The sequence below is a fragment of the Crotalus tigris genome, unplaced genomic scaffold (assembly GCF_016545835.1).
Source record: "Crotalus tigris isolate CLP2741 ecotype Arizona unplaced genomic scaffold, ASM1654583v1 scf7180000019553.37968852642:3898890, whole genome shotgun sequence".
In the NCBI taxonomy this organism is placed as follows: Eukaryota; Metazoa; Chordata; class Lepidosauria; order Squamata; family Viperidae; genus Crotalus; species Crotalus tigris.
The window spans coordinates 862,474-882,721 of record NW_024097591.1 but is presented as its reverse complement, the minus strand read 5'-3'; the positions used below and the strand labels follow the sequence as shown (position 1 = coordinate 882,721).

At 47.6% G+C, this 20,248-nt stretch overlaps 1 protein-coding gene across 4 annotated transcripts; it reads right to left on the bottom strand.

Annotated features, from left to right (window-relative positions):
• Positions 1–206: 206 nt before the first annotated feature.
• Positions 207–19,545, bottom strand: CCDC88B (coiled-coil domain containing 88B). 4 transcript variants are annotated; one of them, XM_039363516.1, is made up of 25 exons: positions 19,178–19,545; positions 18,505–18,629; positions 17,672–17,774; positions 17,398–17,467; positions 16,635–16,693; positions 16,451–16,534; positions 14,914–15,045; positions 14,062–14,186; positions 13,399–13,480; positions 12,183–12,341; positions 11,248–11,394; positions 10,099–10,231; positions 9,835–9,980; positions 8,165–9,016; positions 6,740–6,843; positions 6,010–6,097; positions 5,626–5,787; positions 4,833–5,083; positions 4,574–4,717; positions 3,735–3,921; positions 3,471–3,616; positions 3,163–3,258; positions 2,730–2,866; positions 1,895–2,179; positions 207–939 (listed from the first exon to the last, which is right to left on the bottom strand). In XM_039363516.1, exons 1-25 carry the CDS (start codon positions 19,235–19,237, stop codon positions 893–895), a joined length of 3,924 nt encoding a protein of 1,307 aa, XP_039219450.1. In that variant the 5' UTR covers positions 19,238–19,545; the 3' UTR covers positions 207–892. The 4 variants fall into 4 exon arrangements, with proteins under 4 accessions (XP_039219450.1, XP_039219451.1, XP_039219453.1 ...); XM_039363517.1 differs by lacking the exon at positions 18,505–18,629; XM_039363519.1 differs by lacking the exon at positions 19,178–19,545 and having other exon boundaries at positions 18,284–18,613.
• Positions 19,546–20,248: the final 703 nt, after the last annotated feature.

Below are 20,248 nucleotides of genomic sequence, written 5' to 3'. Positions count from 1 at the left end.
CTTAGGCAGGCAGGCAGGCAGGAAGGCAGGCAGGCAGGAAGGCAGGCAGGAAGGAAGGAAGGAAGGAAGGAAGGAAGGAAGGAAGGAAGGAAGGAAGGAAGGAAAAAAAAGAATAGCAGAATAACAGAGTGGGATGGGACCTTGGAGGTCTTCTAGTCCAACCCCCTGCTCAAGGCAGGAGTTCTTATACCATTCCAGACAAACGGCTGTCCAGTCTCTTCTTGGAAGCTTCCGTGATGGAGCACCACCATCAACCATGGCCAAAAAAAAAACACAATAAAGGCCACAAAATCGGGCACAACAACCACCTCACTTACCAACATAAATTCTTGTCTCCATTGTGGTCGCAAATCAAGGGCTACCTTGCCTTCGCATGTCCATTGTGTCTTATTACTGTAACGTTTTATTTATTCATTTTTACATATTAAATTCATTCGCCCCCTCCCTCCATCTTGCCATAGGCGAGAGTTGCACCGACCCGCAAAAAAAAAAAAAAAAAAAAAAAGGTGGTTGATCTCTGGACTTTGAAACTCCCCGCCACAAGAAGGGAGACCCAATTAGCTAAAAATAATAATAATAATAAGTCTCAGAAGGGGGTTGAAAGTCCTCCAGGGTTTGCTTGTTTGGTTGTGAGTTGCAAAAAAAAAAAAAGGATCAAGTAGATTCCAGCTACTCTTGGTCTGGCACCAGCCCAGACCGGAAGAAGACCTGGGTTGTTGTTTTCGCGCAGGGTTTTCCCATATCTTCCAGGAAGTGAGTCTTTCCTTGGTGACTTGTGCATCTTTCCAAGGCGGCTTGTGGGTTTTTGTTGTGGGTTTTGCATTTGTTGTTCAGAGGTGGGAAGGGAACACAAGGGAGACTGTCTTTTCTGACCGTTTTTCCTCCAGAAACATCACAAGAGACATTTTGAAGTTTGATCCTCCTCGCCCAGCGGCCGTCCTAAAAAAAAATGCACACGCACACGCGATTCAGAATTATCAGAATAAAAAGAGCTGGAAGGGACCCTGGAGATCTTCTAGTCCAACCCCCTGCCCAGGCAGGAAACAGTCTACTATTGATGTAAACTAACCAAGGAGAGAAGCAACCTGGAATTAAGGAGAATCTTCCTAACAGGGAGAACATTCCAAGTTACAACGGCACTGAAGAAAGTGAATTATGACCATTTTTCACACTTACAACCATTGCAGCATTCCCCCGTGGTCACGTGATTTTACATTCGGATACTTGGCACCTGCCTCCTATTTACGACGGTCGCAGCGTCCCGGGATCACGCGATCCCCTTTTGCGACCTGACCAGTAAAGTCAGTGGGGGAAGTCAGACCCACTTAACCACCGTGTTACTAATTGAACAGTTGCAGCGATCCACTTAACAAGCGCGGCACGGAAGGTCGTAAAATGAAGCAAAATGCACTGAACATAAATTTTGCGCTCAGTTGTGGTCGTAAACCAGTGGTTCTCAACCTTTTTAATGCCGCGACCCCCAAACCAGTCGTAAGTCAAGGACTACTCAACCGGTCGTAAGTCGAGGACTACTCAACTGGTGCAGCACCGTTTGCAGAATGGGACTTTTGGCGGGCTCAGCAGGGCAGAGACAGCCTGGACAATTCCTATTGGCTTTTGAAAGCCAATAGAATTAGACTCTATTCAAGAGAGTCTATTCTATTGGCTTTCAAAAGCCAATAGAATAAAAGGGAGTAGCACAGCTAAGGAAAAGGGGGGAAAAAATGGCGGACTGCGTTGTTTGGCGACCCCCGTGAAATGGTCGTTCGACCCCAAATGGGGTCCCGACCCACAGGTTGAGAACCACTGTCGTAAACGGAGGACTGCCTGTATCTTCATTCTCATCACCAGCCAGGCTCAGCCTGGCTCAATCAATCAATCAATCAAGCCTCACCTCTCTTCTCCTCGCTGGTTGTGGACAATTGGCTTGGGGGTTCCGACTCTCCTGCAGAAGCCGCTGGGTCTTCCGCGGCCCCCCACAACACGCCCAATCGGCGTTGCCGGAAACGCCGCCTGGGGGTGTCCTCCTGGCCCTCTTCATCCCCGACGCCCGAAGGTTCTGTCGCCGGCATCCGGGAACTCAGCCGGGAATGGCAGAAGGGGACCGGCTGGCTCTCCGGGATGCTGAGGTTGCTGCTGGCTTTGCGGAGGAGAAACGGCGAGCTGGGAGCGCTGGAAGCTTTGGGGGGGAACCAAGAAAAAGAGGCAGAGCTGGTTAAAAAAAAACGGCATTCTGGGAATGGAGCAAGTTGTAATATTTCAGCAAGAAGCCAGGTGGATCTGAACATCAAGGAAGGTCCGTGTGTGAGAATAGCAGATTTAGAAGGGACCTTGGAGGTCATCTAGTCCAACCCCCTGCTTGAGCAAGAGACTATATTCCGTTTCAGACAAATGGTTGTCCAGTCTCTTCTTAAAAAGCTCCAGTGACGTAGGAGGGAAGGAGGGAAAACCCAAAACTGCTAGGAGGCAAGTCATTGTATCATTCTGGCCTACAAAGAAATCTTTCCCATGGAAATTAAATTGACTACTGACATAGCTCGTCCTCAACTTATAACAATTCATTTAGTGGCCATTTGCAGTTACAACGGCACTGAAAAAAACCTGACTTATCCCTAGTTTTTACCCTTCAGACTGTTGCAACACCCCCACGGACACGTGGTCAAAATTCAGACGGTTGGGAACTGGCTAGTGCACCCTCCATCCTTTGACCAAGTTGGCCCGGCCCTCACCTGTACTATCAAGCCCATGGTCCTCTGGTCCGGCCAGGCTCTCGCTGCTGCTGCCCGCTCCCTCCGCCATGGGGCGCGGCTGCTCTCTGCGAAGTTTCATCAGCCTCCTTATCTTGCCAGCAATCCAGTTACTCTTCCTGGCCCAGCAGAAGAAGAGGAGACAGGGACAAAAAAAAAAAAAGAAATTATAAACCTTTTCCCAAAGAAGCAGAAGTCTACGGACGTATCCACACGTGTTGTAGTGTACCTTGATCCAGGACGGAGTTGTTATTTTTAACCGTTTCCTAAGCTAGGTGACGCTGCAGGGCTTCTCTCTCTCTCTCTCTCTCTCTCTCCCCCTCCCCCCCGACTAGATTTAAACCTGGTTTTGGGGTCTGCAAAGAATGAGCACCGTACTTCTTTGCATGTACAAAGTTGTGTGTATCACACTTACTTGCCCCGGGGAATGGTGGGCTCCAGCACCCGGTATTGGTCCATAATTTTCTCCACCAGTTTCTGTTTCTCTCGACGCAATTCGCCTAATTTGTCGCTGTGGAAGAAAGAACCGGGGGGAGAGGTTATAATCTGGAGCAGAGAGTTGAAAAAAGCCACTCCCAGATTTTATCTGTTTATCTATCTATCTATCTATCTATCTATCTATCTATCTATCTATCTATCTATCTATCTATCTATCTATCTATCTATCTATCTAGTTGAATTGCTGCTTTTTTGCTTAAGCGACGGCCATTTTCAGCCACTCACTGGTACTGACGCTGCTCCTCCTGAAATTGTTCTCGGTTCTCCATGCTGCGTTCCAACAGCTGTCTGTTCTCCCTGCTCAACAGCTGGATCTCCTGAAGCAGATGCCGGTTCTCTTCCTCCTGTTTGCCCTTCAACTGGACGAGCAGCTGCCGAGAAGAACAGAGGTGCCGTCACTGAAAGGACTATCAGCAAGGCCTCTTGGATATCCAGGTGAGGGCAAACTCACAGGGTGTGTGTGTACGTGTGTGTGTGTGTGTGTGTTACCTCACATTGGGTGCTCAGGCGCCCCAAGGCTGTGTCCAGCTGCTGGTTCTGCTCTTTCAAGGCGGCGTTTTCAGCTTCCAGCTTTGCCTGCTCCAATTGCAAGCCGGTCAGCCGGTTCTGTGTTCCTTGAAGCTCACCTTGGAGGTCATCCTGGGCCCGTTCAGCCTGGACCAATGCTTGTTTGACCCTGCAGGATTTGGGAAGGGCCGTCCTGTTACGAAAGGCGTCCTCCCCTCCTTGACGGCTTGAATAAATCTTAATTACCCCAGTATAATAATATGAAGAAGAAAAGAAAGGGAGGACCAGTGGTGATAGGCGCCTTGGGTGCCACCCCAAAACATATGAAGCAGCCCTTGAACTCTGTCGGCATTGACGCAATCCCCATCGGTCAATTGCAAAAGGCAGCTTGACTGGGAACAGTTGAAATCCTACCAGACCTTTTAACCCCATCAAACCACAACCTCTGCCTGTCCCAGGTCCTTGGGAAGGACTCAGAAGTGGACAAAAAGGGGCCCAGTCCAGGTCTAAACATCTGTCTAACTGTGTGTGACAAACCATAACAATTAGCAATTGAACACTGTCGGCATTGACACAATCCCCGTCAGTCAGTTGCAAAAGGCAGCTTGATTCGAAGCAGCTGACATCCTGCGGACGAGACTTTGAACAGCCAGTTCTTTCAGTCTTGTCGTGACTTCCGACGGTCACTAAACAAATCGTTCTAAGTTGAAGACTGCCTTATTTATCGTCAAATGCACAGGAAGCCCAGGGTTCAAGTCACCATTGAAGGACTTACAAACGGCTTGATAAGTCTGTTGGCTTCCCAATTTCCCCAGCCTTACCGCTCATGTTCTTCTTTTAAATTGGCGTGTTGCTCAGCCAAATCCCGGTGCTGTTGCTTGGCTACTTCAAGCCGTTCCTTCTGGGCCTGCAGTGCCACCTCTTGTAGCTCTAGGCTGTTCTTCTGCCCCAAGAATTGGTTGCACCTGCGGTCATAATTTGAGGACTCCCCGTCAGGGTTTAATTCAACGGCTGGCCACCCTCGATGGGCAATCGCGTCCTAGGCGCGGATTTCCCACAATCCCCCTGCTGCTGCGGCACCTGCTCTCCAGTTCCCGCTGCTCCTTCTCCAGGCCGCGCAGCGCAGCCTTGAGGCCAGCTTGCTCGCTTAGCGTCCTCTCCAGCTCCTCTCCCTGCTGTCGATGTAGCAGCGCCAAGCGGTCGTGATCCAGGCGGAGGTGCTCATAGCGTCTCCGCCAGGCCTCCGCCTCCAGCCGGACCGTCTGAACTTCGGCCTCGTGGCGGCCCGACCTCTGCCGGACCTCGGACAACTGCCTTGCCAGGAGAGAGCGCTGGGGACGTAGAGAGGCAGGCAGGTGAGAAAAGCCCAGGATTAAAGTGGAAGACCCCAGCACAGAGGGGAGGAGAGGACAGCAGCCCCAGTGCAGGCAGTTACAATTGGAAGCAGAATTTCCATCACTAAGCAAGGCAGTTGTAACAGGGAGAAGGACAGCATATGAATTTAATTATCTATCTATCTATCTATCTATCTATCTATCTATCTATCTATCTATCTTTATAAAATGTATAGGCCACCCATCTTACCTCAAGCTAACTCTGGGCTGAGTTTATAAAGAAATAAACAAACAAACCAGCACATTTATTTAAAATGTATTGATTTATCTATAAAATTGACATGCTGCCCATCTCACTGTTAGAACCGCCTGGCTTAGCAAGGGAAATTTGGCTCCCCAAAGTGGTCATAAGTCAAGGACCGCCCCTAATTTATTTACAAGGTTTGAGTCGCCCCCCAATTTAGCGATCTCTTCGTGGCCCCGGTTGTTAAGTGGATCCCGCCGGCCCCTCCCATTGGCCTCGCTTGTCTGAACCTCACCTGCGACGTGCTGTTCCCAGGTTGTGGGTGCCCGTCTCCTTCTCTGCCTTCTGCCTTTTGCCGGGCCAGGCCCAGCAGCACCGTCTCCAGGCTGCTGGCCAGGGACTCCAGTTGGGTCAGGCGCCCGGTGAGCGCCGAATCCTCACCTTGGAGAAGCGTATTCTGGCAGGAAAAAACAACCCAGCGCGCCAAATTTTGAAAAGCTGTCCTAACGTTTAGAGAAAGGGGTCTTACAGGCATCACAGGCCATCCTCGACTTACAACATTTCATTTAGTGACCGTTCCAAGTTACAAAAGCCCTGAAAAAAGGGACCCAGGGCCGCTTTTCACACTTAACGGCCGTCGTAGCATGCCCCACGATCACGGGATTGAGACGGGTCTCACCTGAGGCTGAACCGGCGGTTCCTTGGGGAGGTGCAGTTCCTCGAACTGCCCGATGGGGGCGCTCTTGGGCTGGCCTTTGGGACTGTTCCTGGTTTTTGGGTGGTTGCCAAGACAGAGGGAGCCATCAGCAGAGAAGAGGGCCAGGTGTTTGCCCCCCCCCCGAATCTCTGGGTTGGGGGTCAGCTCATTCCTTCCTTCCTTCCTTCCTTCCTTCCTTCCTTCCTTCCTTCCTTCCTTCCTTCCTTCCTTCCTGTTCTCTCTCTGTCCTTCTTCCACTCTGTTCTCTCTGTCTCTGTCTCTCTTTCTTTTTTCTTTCTTTCTTTTTTCTACCTTTACTTTCCCTGTCTTTTCCTCCTTCCCTCCCTCCCTCCCTTCCTTCTTCTCTGTTCTCTCTCTCTTTCTTTTTCTTTCTACCTTTCCTTTTCCTCCCTCCCTCGCTTCCTCTCTGTTCGTTCTTTCGTTTTCTTTTTTTCTTTTTCTTTTATTTCTACCTTTCCTTTCCCTCTGTCTTTCCCTCCCTCCCTCTGATATAGCTGCCCATTTTATATGCCAGGACCCTCGGCAGTTCACAGAAGAACAACACAACCACCCCCAAGCCATAAAACCATAACAAAAAATCTCCAGCCCTATATATATATATCCCTGTGAAGTTTCCCTGGCTCCAGCCACACACACACACACACCACACCCGCAACTAGCATAACCCCTCCTGTGCAGGGCCCAGCCTGACCTGGTGCTGGTCTCCGGCTGAGGATTTTGTTGCTTCTTCCAGGGCTGGTCCTGGAGCTCGTCCGGATTCTCTCTGGAGGGCCCAGCCTTTTTTCTCACCAGCTCCTGCGGCACAATCAGACATCCTGTGAGCAAAGGGCCTTGTCCTTCCTTTACACCCCCCCCCCGCAACTCCAGTGCAGGCCGTCCTCGACTTACAACAGTTCATTTAGTGACCGTTCAAAGTTACAACGGCACTGAAAACAAATGAGTTACGGCCCTTTTTTTTTCACAGTTACCACCGTTGGTCACGTGATCAAAATTTGGCGGCTTGGCAACCGACTCACATTTATGACGGCCGCAGTCACGTGACATATATTCATGGCTTTGAGTTGACTGCAGACAACAAATAACAACAACAACAACAATACAGGTTAAATGCAACACTTGTTCTTCCAACCCAGTTAAATATTAGGAGTCATCTTTGGCTGTCCTGTAGCACCCCCTGGTGGATGAAGCTGAAATATACTGATAGACCTTCTCTTAACGACTGTAATTGTAATGGCAGTACTGCCATTAAGCGAAGCTTATTCTTCTGCAATCTCTTCCACTCCAATCTGTGCTCTGTGAGGTGTGTGTGTGTGTAAGTGTAAGTCAGTGATTTCTGTCTCTCTCTCCTTTGCCTGGGTCCTCTCCCCCTTGTAGTACAAAGAGATCGGAGAGGAAGGGACTGCAAGAGAATAAGCTATTTGTTCCCACGCCTCTAGAGCAATGCCGTTGCACCAGCAGTGGGAAAGATTCATTGCTGCAAACAGGTCAAAAGTTGAGTGATCACAATTTCTCCTCTTTATACACACACATGCACACACACTCTCCTATACACACATACGATGGGAAATAGCTCATTTGTCACTCTCACTTTCTCTTGCTTTTTTCTCTTCCCTCCACTTCCCTTTTTCCTTTAATGCTGACTCCGATGAGATTGTTAGGGGAGGAGAGGCCCCCCAAAAAAAAAATGCTGCAGGAAAACTCTGGGCGCTTTTACAGCTGAACAACTGGCACTCCCCCCCCAAAAAATTCCAGCTGTTGACCTCAGGACCTTTCTCAGCCGTGCTGTTTATATCCCAGTACAGGTAGTTCTCAACTTACAACCATTTTTTTTTTCCCACACTGACAACCTTTTAACCGCATCCCCACGATCACACGCTCAAAATTCAGGCTGTATTTGTGTATTTGTGACGGTTGCCTTACCCTCCCCGATCTCCTTTTGCGACCTTCCAATAAGTCAGTGGGGAAGCCTTAACAACCCTGTTACTTAACAACTGTGGCAATTCATTGAGCGACTGCAAAAGGAGGCAAAATTCACCCAACACCGGTCTCGTTTAGCAACGGAAACGTTGGGCTCGGTTGCCGTCGTAAGCCGGGGACTGTATCCCGTCCCAGTTACCTGTTCCAGCAAGGCGGCGACTTTCTCCTGGTCGTCCAGTCGCTTTCTCAAGCTCGCGTTCTCCTGTTCCAGCTGGCCAAGACTTTGGAGAACCTCTTGTAGGCTGTTGAGTTCCGCTGCCTGCTGGCACGTTTGAGCCTCTAGGAGGGCCAGGTGGCGGCCCTGCTCTGCCAGGGCCTCCTCTTGTGCCTGGCTTTTGGCCTTCAGCCGCCAACTCTCCTTGTCCCCTTGTCGCCGGCAGCTCTCCGCTTGGCCCAGCGCCTCTTCCAAAGCCCCTTTCTCAGCCCCCAGCTGGGCCAAGGAGACCCTGTGGTGCTCTAAGCTCCGTTGCAGGTTCTGGAGCTCCTGCTGAGCTTCCCCCAACTCTTCCTCTCTCTGTTGGAGTTTCTGGGCTAGCTGGGTGCTTCGAAGATGTTCCTTGCGAAGACTTTGCTGCGCCTGGCTTAGGTGGACCTCGGCCCGGGTGGCCGCGTCTTGCAACACCTGCGATCCGGCTTTTAAAGTCTCCTTCTTATGCTCCAGAGCCTGGATCTCTTCAACCAGGCGCTCCGTCTCCGAGTGCCACCGGTCGCACTCCTCCTGGGCTTCGGCGTAGGCTTCTTGAACGCGCCTCAGTTTCTCCTGGAGACTCGCCACCTGTCCGGATTCCGCCTCCCGCTTCTGCTCAGCCTCCCGCAGTTGAGTCTGCGCTCTGGACAAGGTGGCCTTCGTTTCAGCGAGCGAGGTCTCGGATTCCGGCGGGGGCGCCCGGCCTTCCGCTGTTTGGCTCTTTCGATGCGTCAAAATCCCTGGCTTGTGTTCTTGCGCGTCTGTCAGGTTCTCCTCTTCGGCCTGGCTGGGCCGCCGTTCTGGCTAAGTGGGAGAAAAATGAGAGCTGGAAGGGTGCATACGAAGGGCTGCTTATAGGTTGCCCCCAAAAGATATGCATTTTCAAAAAAAAAAAGTATAGGTTTGCAAAGAGAAGCAACTGGCCTTCAGAAATGGTGGGTGCTCCCTTACTGGACGTTATTAAGAAGAGGCTAAACAGTCACTTATCTGAAATGGTATAGGTTGAGCAGGGGGTTGGACTAGATGACCTCCAAGGTTCTATTCTATTCTATTCTATTCTATTCTATTCTATTCTATTCTATTCTATTGTTTCCTTATTCTGTTCTGTTCTGTGTTTCCTTATTCTACTCTACTCTACTCTACTCTACTCCACTCCAATCCACTCTATTCCATATTTTCTTATTCTATTTTATTTCTATCCTATTCTGTTCTGTTCCGTTCCATTTCCTTATTCTGTTCTATTCTGTTCTGTTCTGTTCTATTCTATTCTATTCTATTCTGTTCTGTTTCCTTATTCTGTTCTATTCTGTTCTGTTCTGGTCTGTGTTTCCTTATTCTACTCTACTCTACTCTACTCTACTCTACTCTATTCTACTCTACTCTACTCCACTCCATTCCATTCCACTCCACTCCACTCCACTCCATGTTTCCTTATTCTATTCTATTTCTGTTCTATTCTATTCTGTTCTGTTCTGTTCCGTTCCATGTTTCCTTATTCTGTTCTATTCTATTCTATTCTATTGACTGCAGCTCTTCCTCCTGTTCCTCAAGGTTATTCTCACCACCCATAACACCCATTTCCCTAATGAGAGGATCGGGTCCCAGAGCTCTTTCTTCCATACCAGCCCATCAGGGTTAGCCTTCTTCAGATCTGCTTCTATATTCTTTGATTTCGACCTGCGACGTTCCCGATTCTCCTTCTCTAAGGCTGGCAGTCGATTGGCCTCCTTCATCTCCGAGACCAGCAGAAGGGGAACTTCAGGGAATTCTGCAACCAGGAGGGAGAAAAAATATATATATAATTTTTGCTTGCAAATGTGCAGGAAACAAGGGCCAGGAGATTTGGGAGAAGAAAATTGAATATCGGGGGGCGGGTAAAACTTAACCATTTGCGTCCCAGTGAGAATCTTCGGAGCACGATTCCGTCCGGGAATTCTTTAAAGTTTCTTGCAGCTGCTTCTTCAGGACCAAATTCTCTCTCAGAAGCTCCTCCGATCGGTAAGAAAGCTGCTCCCGTTCCTGGGGAATTGAAATTTGAACGATGAGGTTGAGTCTGACATTCTCCGCCTCATCCCTTTGCTTTCCACCATTCTCAAAATGTGGAGAACTTAAGAAATTGCAAGATTTCGCCTCCATACATTTTTCCGTCGAGAAAACAAACACCTTTGATTGTCTAATTCAGAGCCACGGGCTGCTTCCAGGAATCTATCCACTCCTGCAAATTTAATTTCTTTTTAAAGAGAATTGTAGTACCAGGTGAGGCCATCACAGCTAAACCTGTATGTGCAGCAAAGTAGACTGTAAACCCCAGTAAGTCCCTCAGTTGTTCTCTAGCCAGTTTCACAACCTGATTTTAGTCAATTGCATAACCTGAGCTAGTCAATTTCACAACCGGAAGCTAGTCAATTTCATAACCTGATCTAGTCAGTCTCACAACAGAGGTGGAAAAAAATCCATCAACTGATTTCCCCCCTTTTTTTTTATTAACATAAGTAGCATTTACTTTAGGGTTAGGTTTTATTTCCAGAGATGCATGTGGGCTCTTAATTTTAAGTCAAGGCTGTGGTTGTGTAAAAGCTTTTTTTTTCTATCCAGCCAGTTTGGATCGTGAAACTTTGTTCCCAATGAAGGGAGGGGCAAAAGGATCCCTTTGCCCCTTTTAATTGCCCGGGAAATGAAAAATTAATTCTTTTCTTCAGCGAATTAAAACCTCAGATTGCTTTCCCAGACTCCAAGTGCAAAGAAAGCTAAAAGGCAACTCTCCGATGTTCTGATTTTATTAAATCAGAATTACGTGTACTTCAAGAACATAAGGCAACTATAAACAGCCCAATTTCTCCAGGGATGTTTTTCCCAACTATGTCTCTTCTGGTCTCTTCTTCTCACCCACTCCCCAAATAGCCCCCCCCCAATATTCCAAGCTTGCCCTCTTTAACGAAGTTTCTCCAGCACGAAAGGGGACAGAGAGGTGTTGGGAATGAAAAAATAAAAATAAAAAATAGCTTAGAAGGAGCCATCTCCTTTTTCAACCTGACCTCTTGGATTTGGTTCAAGTGGTTTTGCAGATTCAAGTTTTCTTTCTCCGCTCGACTCAGGCGCTGGCCCCGGGCGTAAGCGGCATCTAGTTCTTCCTCCATCGTGGCTTTTGCTTCCAACAGGGCCTTGGAGAAGTCGCGCTCCTCCTGAGAATCAAAAGGACTGATTTAAGCCCCAAGGACAGGTCTCGGCTCTCTTCTGCAAAAACCTGTTAATGCAACCTTGCAATAAAAGTTATCCCAAAGATGCCTTTTCAGGAGGCAACTGGACTTTCTTGTTTTTCTTTGAAGACGTTTCACTTCTCCTCCAAAGAGCTTCTTCGGCTCTGACTGGAGGGTGGGGAGTGGAAGGATTTATACTCCTTGCAGACCGCTGGTCATTTGCCTTCTTTTAGAGGGTCGTTGAGGCCACTTGGAGGTTTACCTGTGTCCTCAGGGTTTACCTGAGTGGTGCAAATGGGTGTGGAGCCTTCTTGGAATTGCTGAAAGGACTGTGTTCCACACCCATTTGCACCACTCAGGTGAGCCTGAGGACGCAGGTAAACCTCCAAGTGGCTTCAACGACTCTCCAAAAGAAGGCAAATGACCAGCAGTCTGCAAGGAGTATAAATCCTTCCACTCCCCACCCTCCAGTCAGGGCTGAAGAAGCTTTCCTGGATGAGAAGGATTTATACTCCTTGCAGACAGCTGGTCATTTGCATTCTTTTAGAGAGTCGTTGAGGCCACTTGGAGGTTTGTCCGTGACCTGAGTGGTGCAAATGGCTGTGGAGCCTTCTTGGAATTGCTGAAAGGACTGTGTTCCACACCCATTTGCACCACTCAGGTGACCCTGAGGAGGCAGGTAAACCTCCAGGTGGCCTCAACGGCTCTCTAAAAGGAGGCAAATGACCAGCTGTCTGCAAGGAGTTCCCACCTACCAGATCCGACATTCCCACCTTGAGCTGCGCCCGGCATCGTTCCAAAGCTGGCATCCTTTCCCGCAGGGCCGTCAGCTCCGACTGAAGCCGCTCTGCCCGAAGTGCCTTCTCTCGCAAGGCATCCAATTCATCCTGGTATAGCCTGGCTTGGCGCGCTTCACCCGCCAACGTGCGGTTCTGGGTAAGAAGGGGCAAATTTAGAGACTGCCTGTCAGAATGAGGTTCACACTTGCTGATGACGTCAGGACACGCCTGTCGTTTGGGCATCAGCCTAGAAATTCAAGATTCAAACCTAGAAAGAAGGAGAAATTTTCTGACAGTGGGAACAACCAACGAATGGAACAGATTGCCTTCATCCCTGGAAGCTTCCAAGAACAGGCCGGACTGCCCTCTGTCAGAAATGGTGTAGGGTCTCCAGCTTGGGTGGGGGGTTGGACTAGATGACCTGCAAGGTCCCTTCTAACTTTGCTATTCTATTCTATTCTATTCTATTCTATTCTATTCTATTCTATTCTATTCTTTCCTATTTCTATTCTATTTTTCCTTATTCTGTTCTATTCTATTCTATTCCTATTATTATTCTATTCTAGTCTAATTTCTCTTCTCTTCTCCTATTCTATTCTATTCTATTCTATTCTATTCTATTCTATTCTATTCTATTCTATTCTATTCTTTCCTATTTCTATTCTATTTTTCCTAATTCTATTCTATTTTTCCTAATTCTGTTCTATTTTTCCTTATTCTATTCTATTCTATTCTATTCTATTCTATTCTATTCTTTCCTATTTCTATTCTATTCTATTCGTCCTAATTCTATTCTATTTTTCCTAATTCTATTCTATTTTTCCTAATTCTGTTCTATTTTTCCTTATTCTATTCTATTCTATTCTATTCTATTCTATTCTATTCTATTCTTTCCTATTTCTATTCTATTCTATTCGTCCTAATTCTATTCTATTTTTCCTAATTCTATTCTATTTTTCCTTATTCTATTCTATCCTATCCTATCCTATCCTATTCTATTCTATTCTGTCACTTTGGTTGTTTACAAATTCCCGCACTCAATCCACAAATAGTTGAACTGGCGCTAGAAGATACAGGTGGTCCTCGACCTTACGACCACAATTGAGCCCAAAAATTTCTGTTGCTAAGTGAAACATTTGTTAAGAGAGTTAACACCGAAATAATTGAATCCAGGGCTTCTAACGTCAGATTTAACTAGAGAGGAAAGCACCTCTTGCTGCAACTTTCGAAGCCCTTTCTCCAAATTCCTTGATTCCTCTTGCTGGTCCAGCAGCTCCTCCATCTTCATCTCCCTGAAACAAGAGACTGGAAGGTCACCTCATCGAAATAATGAGTTTAGGGGACAACTGCGTATTGAAACCTCTAGAAGCCACGCCACGAGGAAGCCTCAAGGGGATGTCCTGAAGGAGGTTGATGATAGACAACAGAAAGGCCCGAGTTCAAGTTCCACCTCAGTCAAAGATGGGTGGACTTCAACTCCCAGAATTCCCCAGCCCACAAGACTTTAAGAGAGAATTGGAGGCAAGGGCAAGAAGACAGGAAGAAGGAAAGAAAAAGAATTGGAGAGGAAAGAAGGAAAGAGAAAGAAGGGGGGAGGGGAAGGGAGAGAAAGAGGGAAGGAAGAAAGGAAGGAAGGAAGGAATTGGGGAAAGGCAAGAAGACAGGAAGAAGGAAAAATTGGAGAGGAAAGAAGGAAAGAAAGGAGGGGAAGGGAGAGAAAGAGAAGGAAGGAAGGAAGGAAGGAAGGAAGGAAGGAAGGAAGGAAGGAAGGAAGGAGAGTGGTAGAAGGAAGCAGAATCTCTTCCAGTGACTTCTGTTACCCCAAACCCCCTTCCAGCCCCCCCACATTCCCCACCTCGGCCCCACAACTCACAGCTCGCCTTGTAAGCGCCGCACTTGGGCTTGACGTTCGGCAAGCTGAACCCCGAGGTGGGACTGGTTACTCTCCAGCTGGGCCGCTAAAGGGGGTCCCTCTTTCTGCTGCAGCTCCCACAATTGCTGTGCAGGAAGGCATAGTAATAATAATAATAATAATAATAATAATAATAATAATAATAATAATAATAATAATAATAATAATAGAGGTGGGAGGTCCAAAGATGGCCTCCCTCCCTCTGAGGTACTAAGGACCACGATGGACGGTGAGAATCATTCCAAGGGCCTTTTCTTGCACAGATACTCCTCGAGTTACAACTTACAAATTTGTTTAGCAAGCACGCAACATTTCAACGGGACTGAAAAAAGCGACCCAGGGCAAGTCCTCACCTTTTGCGACCGTCACAGCATCCTCGTGGTCATGCGACCAGAATCCGGTTGCTAGGTAACCGGCATGTACTTATTATGATGGTGGTAGCAGCATCCCGGGCTCAAGTGATTGCCGCTTATGACCTGCCCCGCCAGCTTCCTACGAGCAAAGTCAACGGGGCAATCTGGATTCGCTTAACATCCGCATGTTTCACTAAACAGCCGCGGAGATTCGCTTAGCAACGGTGGCAAAAAGGGGATAAAATCAGGCCTGGCTCTCTGAACTTGCTGAGGAACGGTTACAACTCAAGGACTACTGTAAGATAGAGCTTGCGTTCCTGGTTGTGTTTATCGTCTGGTCTACCTCGCAAGGCTGACGTTGCCTGTGCCAAAGCTAGGATCTGATCTGATGGCTGCACTGGGGATCTGAAGGCCGTCCTTGTGAGAAGAAGGCGGGACAGGGAACGGTCACGACTCTCACCTCCAATCCTGCATCTCGCTCAGAAACCAGCTTTTGAACTCGGACCCCAAGATCCCACAGGAGCTGCTGCATGCTGGCTGGGTCCATCTCCCTCCACTGCAATCCCAGCACATTTTCCGGCTCCTGGCTAACCTGGAAAGAACAGCCAGGAGTTTATTGCTAGAAACCAGATATTTATTTGCACTTCCGTTTGTTGATGTTTAGGCAAGAAAAATGAAACGCACAGGTATAGTATAGGTGGTACCTTGCTCAATAGTAGCAACTGTGAGAGGGATCTCGGAGTCCTAGTGGGCAATCCCTTAAATAGGAGCCAGCCGTGTGTGGCAGCTGCCAAAAAAGCCAACACAGTGCTAGGCTGCATCAACAGAGGGATAGAATCAAGATCCCGTGAAATGTTAATACCACTTTATAACACTTTGATAAGGCCACACCTGGAATACTGCACCCAGTTTTGGTCACCACGATGTAAAAAAGATGTTGAGACTCTAGAAAGAGTACAGAGAAGAGCAGCAAAGATGATCAGAGGACTGGAGGCCAAAACATATAAGGAACGGTTGCAGGAATTGGGTATGTCTAGTTTGATGAAGAGAAGGATGAGGGGGGACATGATAGCAGGGTTCCAGTATCTCAGGGGTGGCCCCAAAGAAGAGGGAGTCAAGCTATTCTCCAAAGCACCTGAAGGCAGGACAAGAAGCATCGGATGGAAACTAACCAAGGAGAGAAGCAACTGAGAATTAGGAGAAATTTCCTGACAGTTAGAACAATTAACCAGTGGAACAACCTGCCTCCTGAAGCGGTGAATGCTCCAACACCGGGAGTCTTTAAAAGCCACGATTGATGGCTTTGGTTGTTTGTATGTACACTGAGAGCTTCTGCACCGGAGACAAACTCTCCGTGTGTCCAGCCACGCTTGGCCACTAAAGAATTTTTAAAAAAGTTTTTCAACCCCCGGCAAAAAATCAAGAAAGTCCAGTTGCCTTTTGGAAAAGCAGCTTTGGGACCTGGAACCTCAATTTTCTCCTTTGCATCTCTCCGGCAATTTTTGTTTTCCAACTGCAGCAAACTCATTTGCAGGGGAGGAATAATTAACAGGAAGCGCAGCGAGAAAGCATATTTCTCCCTTTTTTGCTGCAGCGAAGAATAGAAGGTTTTATGGAACAGCGAGTCAGCTGCTTCATTCACCCTATAACTAAGCAACTGCAGTTCACACATGCCAACCATCTTAATTCTTTCCTTTTCGTCCGCATGCATTTCGTTCAACACCAGCTCCGTTCAGTTCAAGATCTTCTAGGATTTAAGCTGTTCCGAGTCAAGCTGCCATTTGCAATTGACCGACAGTGGATTTGTCCATGCCGACGGTATTCAAACAGTACTCCAGATGTTTTTATTATTATTATCATTTGCATTCCATCTCACTCCCAGCAATTCTGGGCAGTTTACACGTGAAACATTGAAAACATTTAGGAGTAGCCCGGCCTTTCCGCTCCTCCCCTTGGAGATGGAAATAATTACATTTCTTAATTGTCTGATCGTTTACCTCTCTGATCGCCGAAGCCAAAGCTGCTTGCACGCTAATGTCCAGCGACTGGATTCGGCCAATGAACACATCTCGCTCTTCACACTATTGGAAGTTCAAAGAAAAGAGTCAACATCTGCATAAGCCCAGGAAACTGCAAACCGATTAAAGATCTCACCCCTGTTGTTGGATTCCCACAACCTACCTGAACGGCGCTTCCTAGCAAGAGCTGCACCAATTTCTTCATCTCCTGAACGGCCTGAACTGAAACAGGAAGACCAAGGTTAAAACCCTCGTTGCAAATATTGTTTTTTTTCTCTGTCTTTTTTTCCCCTTCAAACCGCTCCTATTTCTCCCCTAACAAAACGGGTTTGCAGCCCTCTTCTTTGGGGCAGCCCCTCAAATACTGGAACTCTGCTATCATGTCACCCCTGGTCCTTCTTTTCATTAAAAGATTTTAATGAAAAGAAGGATTTTAATGAAAAGAAGGACCAGGGGTGACATGATTGCAGAGTTCCAATATTTGAGGGGCTGCCCCAAAGAAGAGGGGGGTCCACCTATTCTCCAAAGCGCCGGAAGGCAGGACAAGAAGCAACGGATGGAGACTAATCAAGGAGAGAAGCAACCTAGAACTAAGGAGAAATTTCCTAACAATTAACCAGTGGAACGACCTGCCTCCAGAAGTTGTGAATGCTCCAACACTGCAGGTTTTTAAGAAGAGACTGGACAGTCCCTGGTCTGAAATGGTATGGGGTCTCCTGCTTGAGCAGGGGGCTGGACTAGAAGACCTCCAAGGTCGCTCCCAACTCTTGTTACTCTGTTAGATTTGGACGAAGGACCCCTAGACTGGCAGCCGTAAAACCAGGCTGAAGGATGTTGCTTGTGAAGTTTTTTGAGTAAGGGAACACAAAGTCTTTTATCCGACTATCTATCACAGCCTAAATTCCTCCCGTGTCCCCGGGCCTTACCTGTGAAGGGCTGTCTGACCATTAGATGGAGATTTGGAGGTGAGGAAAGGATCACCTGGTGGAGCTCATCCTGGGACAAGAAAAAAAAAGTAATCCGTTTTTTTTAGTGACCGTTCCAGGTCACTAAACCTTACTACCGTTTTATCCTTGGTGTGTTACCACCTGTCTTAAAATTGCCAAGGTGGAAAAACAGGACCCTCCATCAAATTTCTATCCTGCTTGAAGAGATCCTTCCAGCTAGGGGGCCCAATCCTAAAATCCCAGTTCTACTCACCCTGTAGAAATTCTGCAGCCTTTTAAGGACGAGTTGGAGCGTCTGCAAGCTGTCTTCCTCCCCGCCTTCATCTCTCCAAGGAGAAGGAGTAGGAATCAAGTCACTAGGGAAGGCACAATGGAGAATTAAAGATGGGTGGACTTCAACTCCCAGAATCCCCCAGCCAGCAGGCATAAAGATGGATGGATTTCAACTCCCAGAATCCCCCAGCCAGCAGGCATAAAGATGGATGGATTTCAACTCCCAGAATTCCCTAGCCAGCATGCTTGAAGATGGGTGGACTGCATCTCCCAGAATCCCCCAGTTAGCAATGTAAAGATTTGCGTTCTCCCTTTCAACGTGTATCTAAAATCTGTACGTTGCTCACCTTGAATTAAGCATCGTTCACGCTGTGCATTCTAACAATGCACTGAACCTGCTAGTTTTGCAGGAAACATACAATTTCTACACACGTATTTATTTAGTTAAACTATCAAACAACAAACCGTGTACACGGCCGGCCAGCCGGCCAGCCAGCCTCCAAAACTTGCTTTTCTAATTTTTATTTTTATTTAAAAAAAAAAGGCACAGGTTTTTTCATCCTGGCAACTCCACACCCCTCCTCGTCTTTACCGGTGGTGAAAATGTCTGGTTTGGCTTTGTCTTGTTTAAAGAAAACGGTGGGTCTTTGAAGGGCAAGCCTCCCATAAAAATGGGATTTTTAATTTTAGAAATTCTGCACAAGAGACGTAAACGTTGGATAATCCTGCCGGAAGCTGCGAGGGTTCAGCCACACTAGGAAACCAAGATCTGCTGTCGTGTTGTGTCTTAGCGCCGGCAAACGCGTGACTCACATCATTTGCATGACTTGGTGGAGGAAATCTCCATTAACCAGTTTTCGGAAATATTTGCTCGCCTCTTCTTCCCGCTGGGGACGTTGGTTGAAGCTCCGGCCCACCAGATCCTCCAGCGTCTGCATCTGTGGGACCAAGACATCAAGGCGACTTCTTGATGGTGGGAAGTCAAAATGTGGTGATACAAGGAAGAAGGGAGGACAGATGGGATGGGGGCTCAAAAATAGGAGGTTGGGTTGCCCAACCTTGGTGGATCTCCAGGCCTCCAAAACTCTTCAGCCCCCCAGACCCAAATCCAAAATAAGTTCCCCCCCCCCCAATCAAGCTTGTTGATCTACGCAATGGACAGAGTTAAGGATATCATCAACCAAGTTCAAGGATTTAGATCAATGTTTATCAATGTTGACAACTTGAAGATGGGTGGACTTCAACTCTCAGAATCCCCCAGCCAGCATGCTGGCTGGGGGATTCTGGGAATTGAAGTCCAACCGTCTTAAAGCATGCTGGCTGGGGGATTCTGGGAGTTGAAGTCCACCCATCTTCAAGTTGACAAGGTGAAGACATGTTGGTTAGATGGAGTCCTAGCAAGGTTTCTGTCGAGAGAATTCTCTGAACAGCCTATCTCTGAACACTTCCTCTCCCCCCCCCACACACACACACAAGTGAGGCTCACCCAGGTGACCAAGGGCCCAGATACGAATTCCTCCATCGCTTCAAGCCCATCTTCATCCATGGTGTGGTCAAGACAATGTCTCCTCCATCTAGGGCTCCTGGAGGCCTTAGGTATGGCTGCAATCGACCGGCATCGCTGGGGTGTTTTACGACTTCCTTCCGTAATCTGGGTTTTTTGGGGGGGGGGGTTAAACGGTTGAGGAGGAAGCTTGGGTTGCTCAGTCAAAGCTCTAAATTACATCCTTCGTGGTGTGGTCTTTCCCAACACGGTAGACAGGAAGTCCTCAAAATGAAACTTATCTTGCTGAAACTTCTGCAGGACTCAAAAGAGACGTTAATTTTCACGAGCGACGGCATCAAAGAGAATTTGCTAGGACTAGTTTTCTGAAGCTGGGCTGACTTTTTTCTTGACTCGCTGCTGGAAAAATGACACAAATTGTGGTCAGGGCCCACACGGAGATGCTCACAAGAAGTTTTCCATCACCTTGAATAGCGTCATCACAAGCGTGGTCTCCTGTTTGTCAGCAGATGTTTTATTTATTGAGTTTGGCTTTCCACCACAAACAAATTCAATTTCTCAGTGCGCTTCACCCTGCGTCAAAAAAACCCCTGGAATTGAACTAGGACACGGGCGCAAATCCATGTTCAGGGAAGATTTGAAACACGGTTAAAGAATAGCAGTTAGAAGACATCACAACGCAGCCGAAGTGATCTCTTTTTAAATTTTTAACAGCATCGGATGTCTTTGTGAGAGCCCTTTCTTTGCAGACGACAAAGCTATGGGTAATCTAAGCCCAACAGCAAGGATGAAACTCTGTGCATGCTCCAGAGCTCTCTCCACCGCAGGACTGCTTTGAAGCTTTCTTCAATGGAAAAGTGTTTTGCGAAGTGAATAGAAATGTAATTTTTAAAATCATAGCATTGGAAGGGACCTTGGAGGTCTTCTAGCTCAACCCCCTTTTCTCAAGCAGGCCTGTTCTTGAAATGCAGCAGTTTAGAGCAGGCTCGATTTGTCAATCCGTCAGAACTTGGCTGTTATCTTTTGGGGGTTCCATTGTAACTCGAGTCTCTG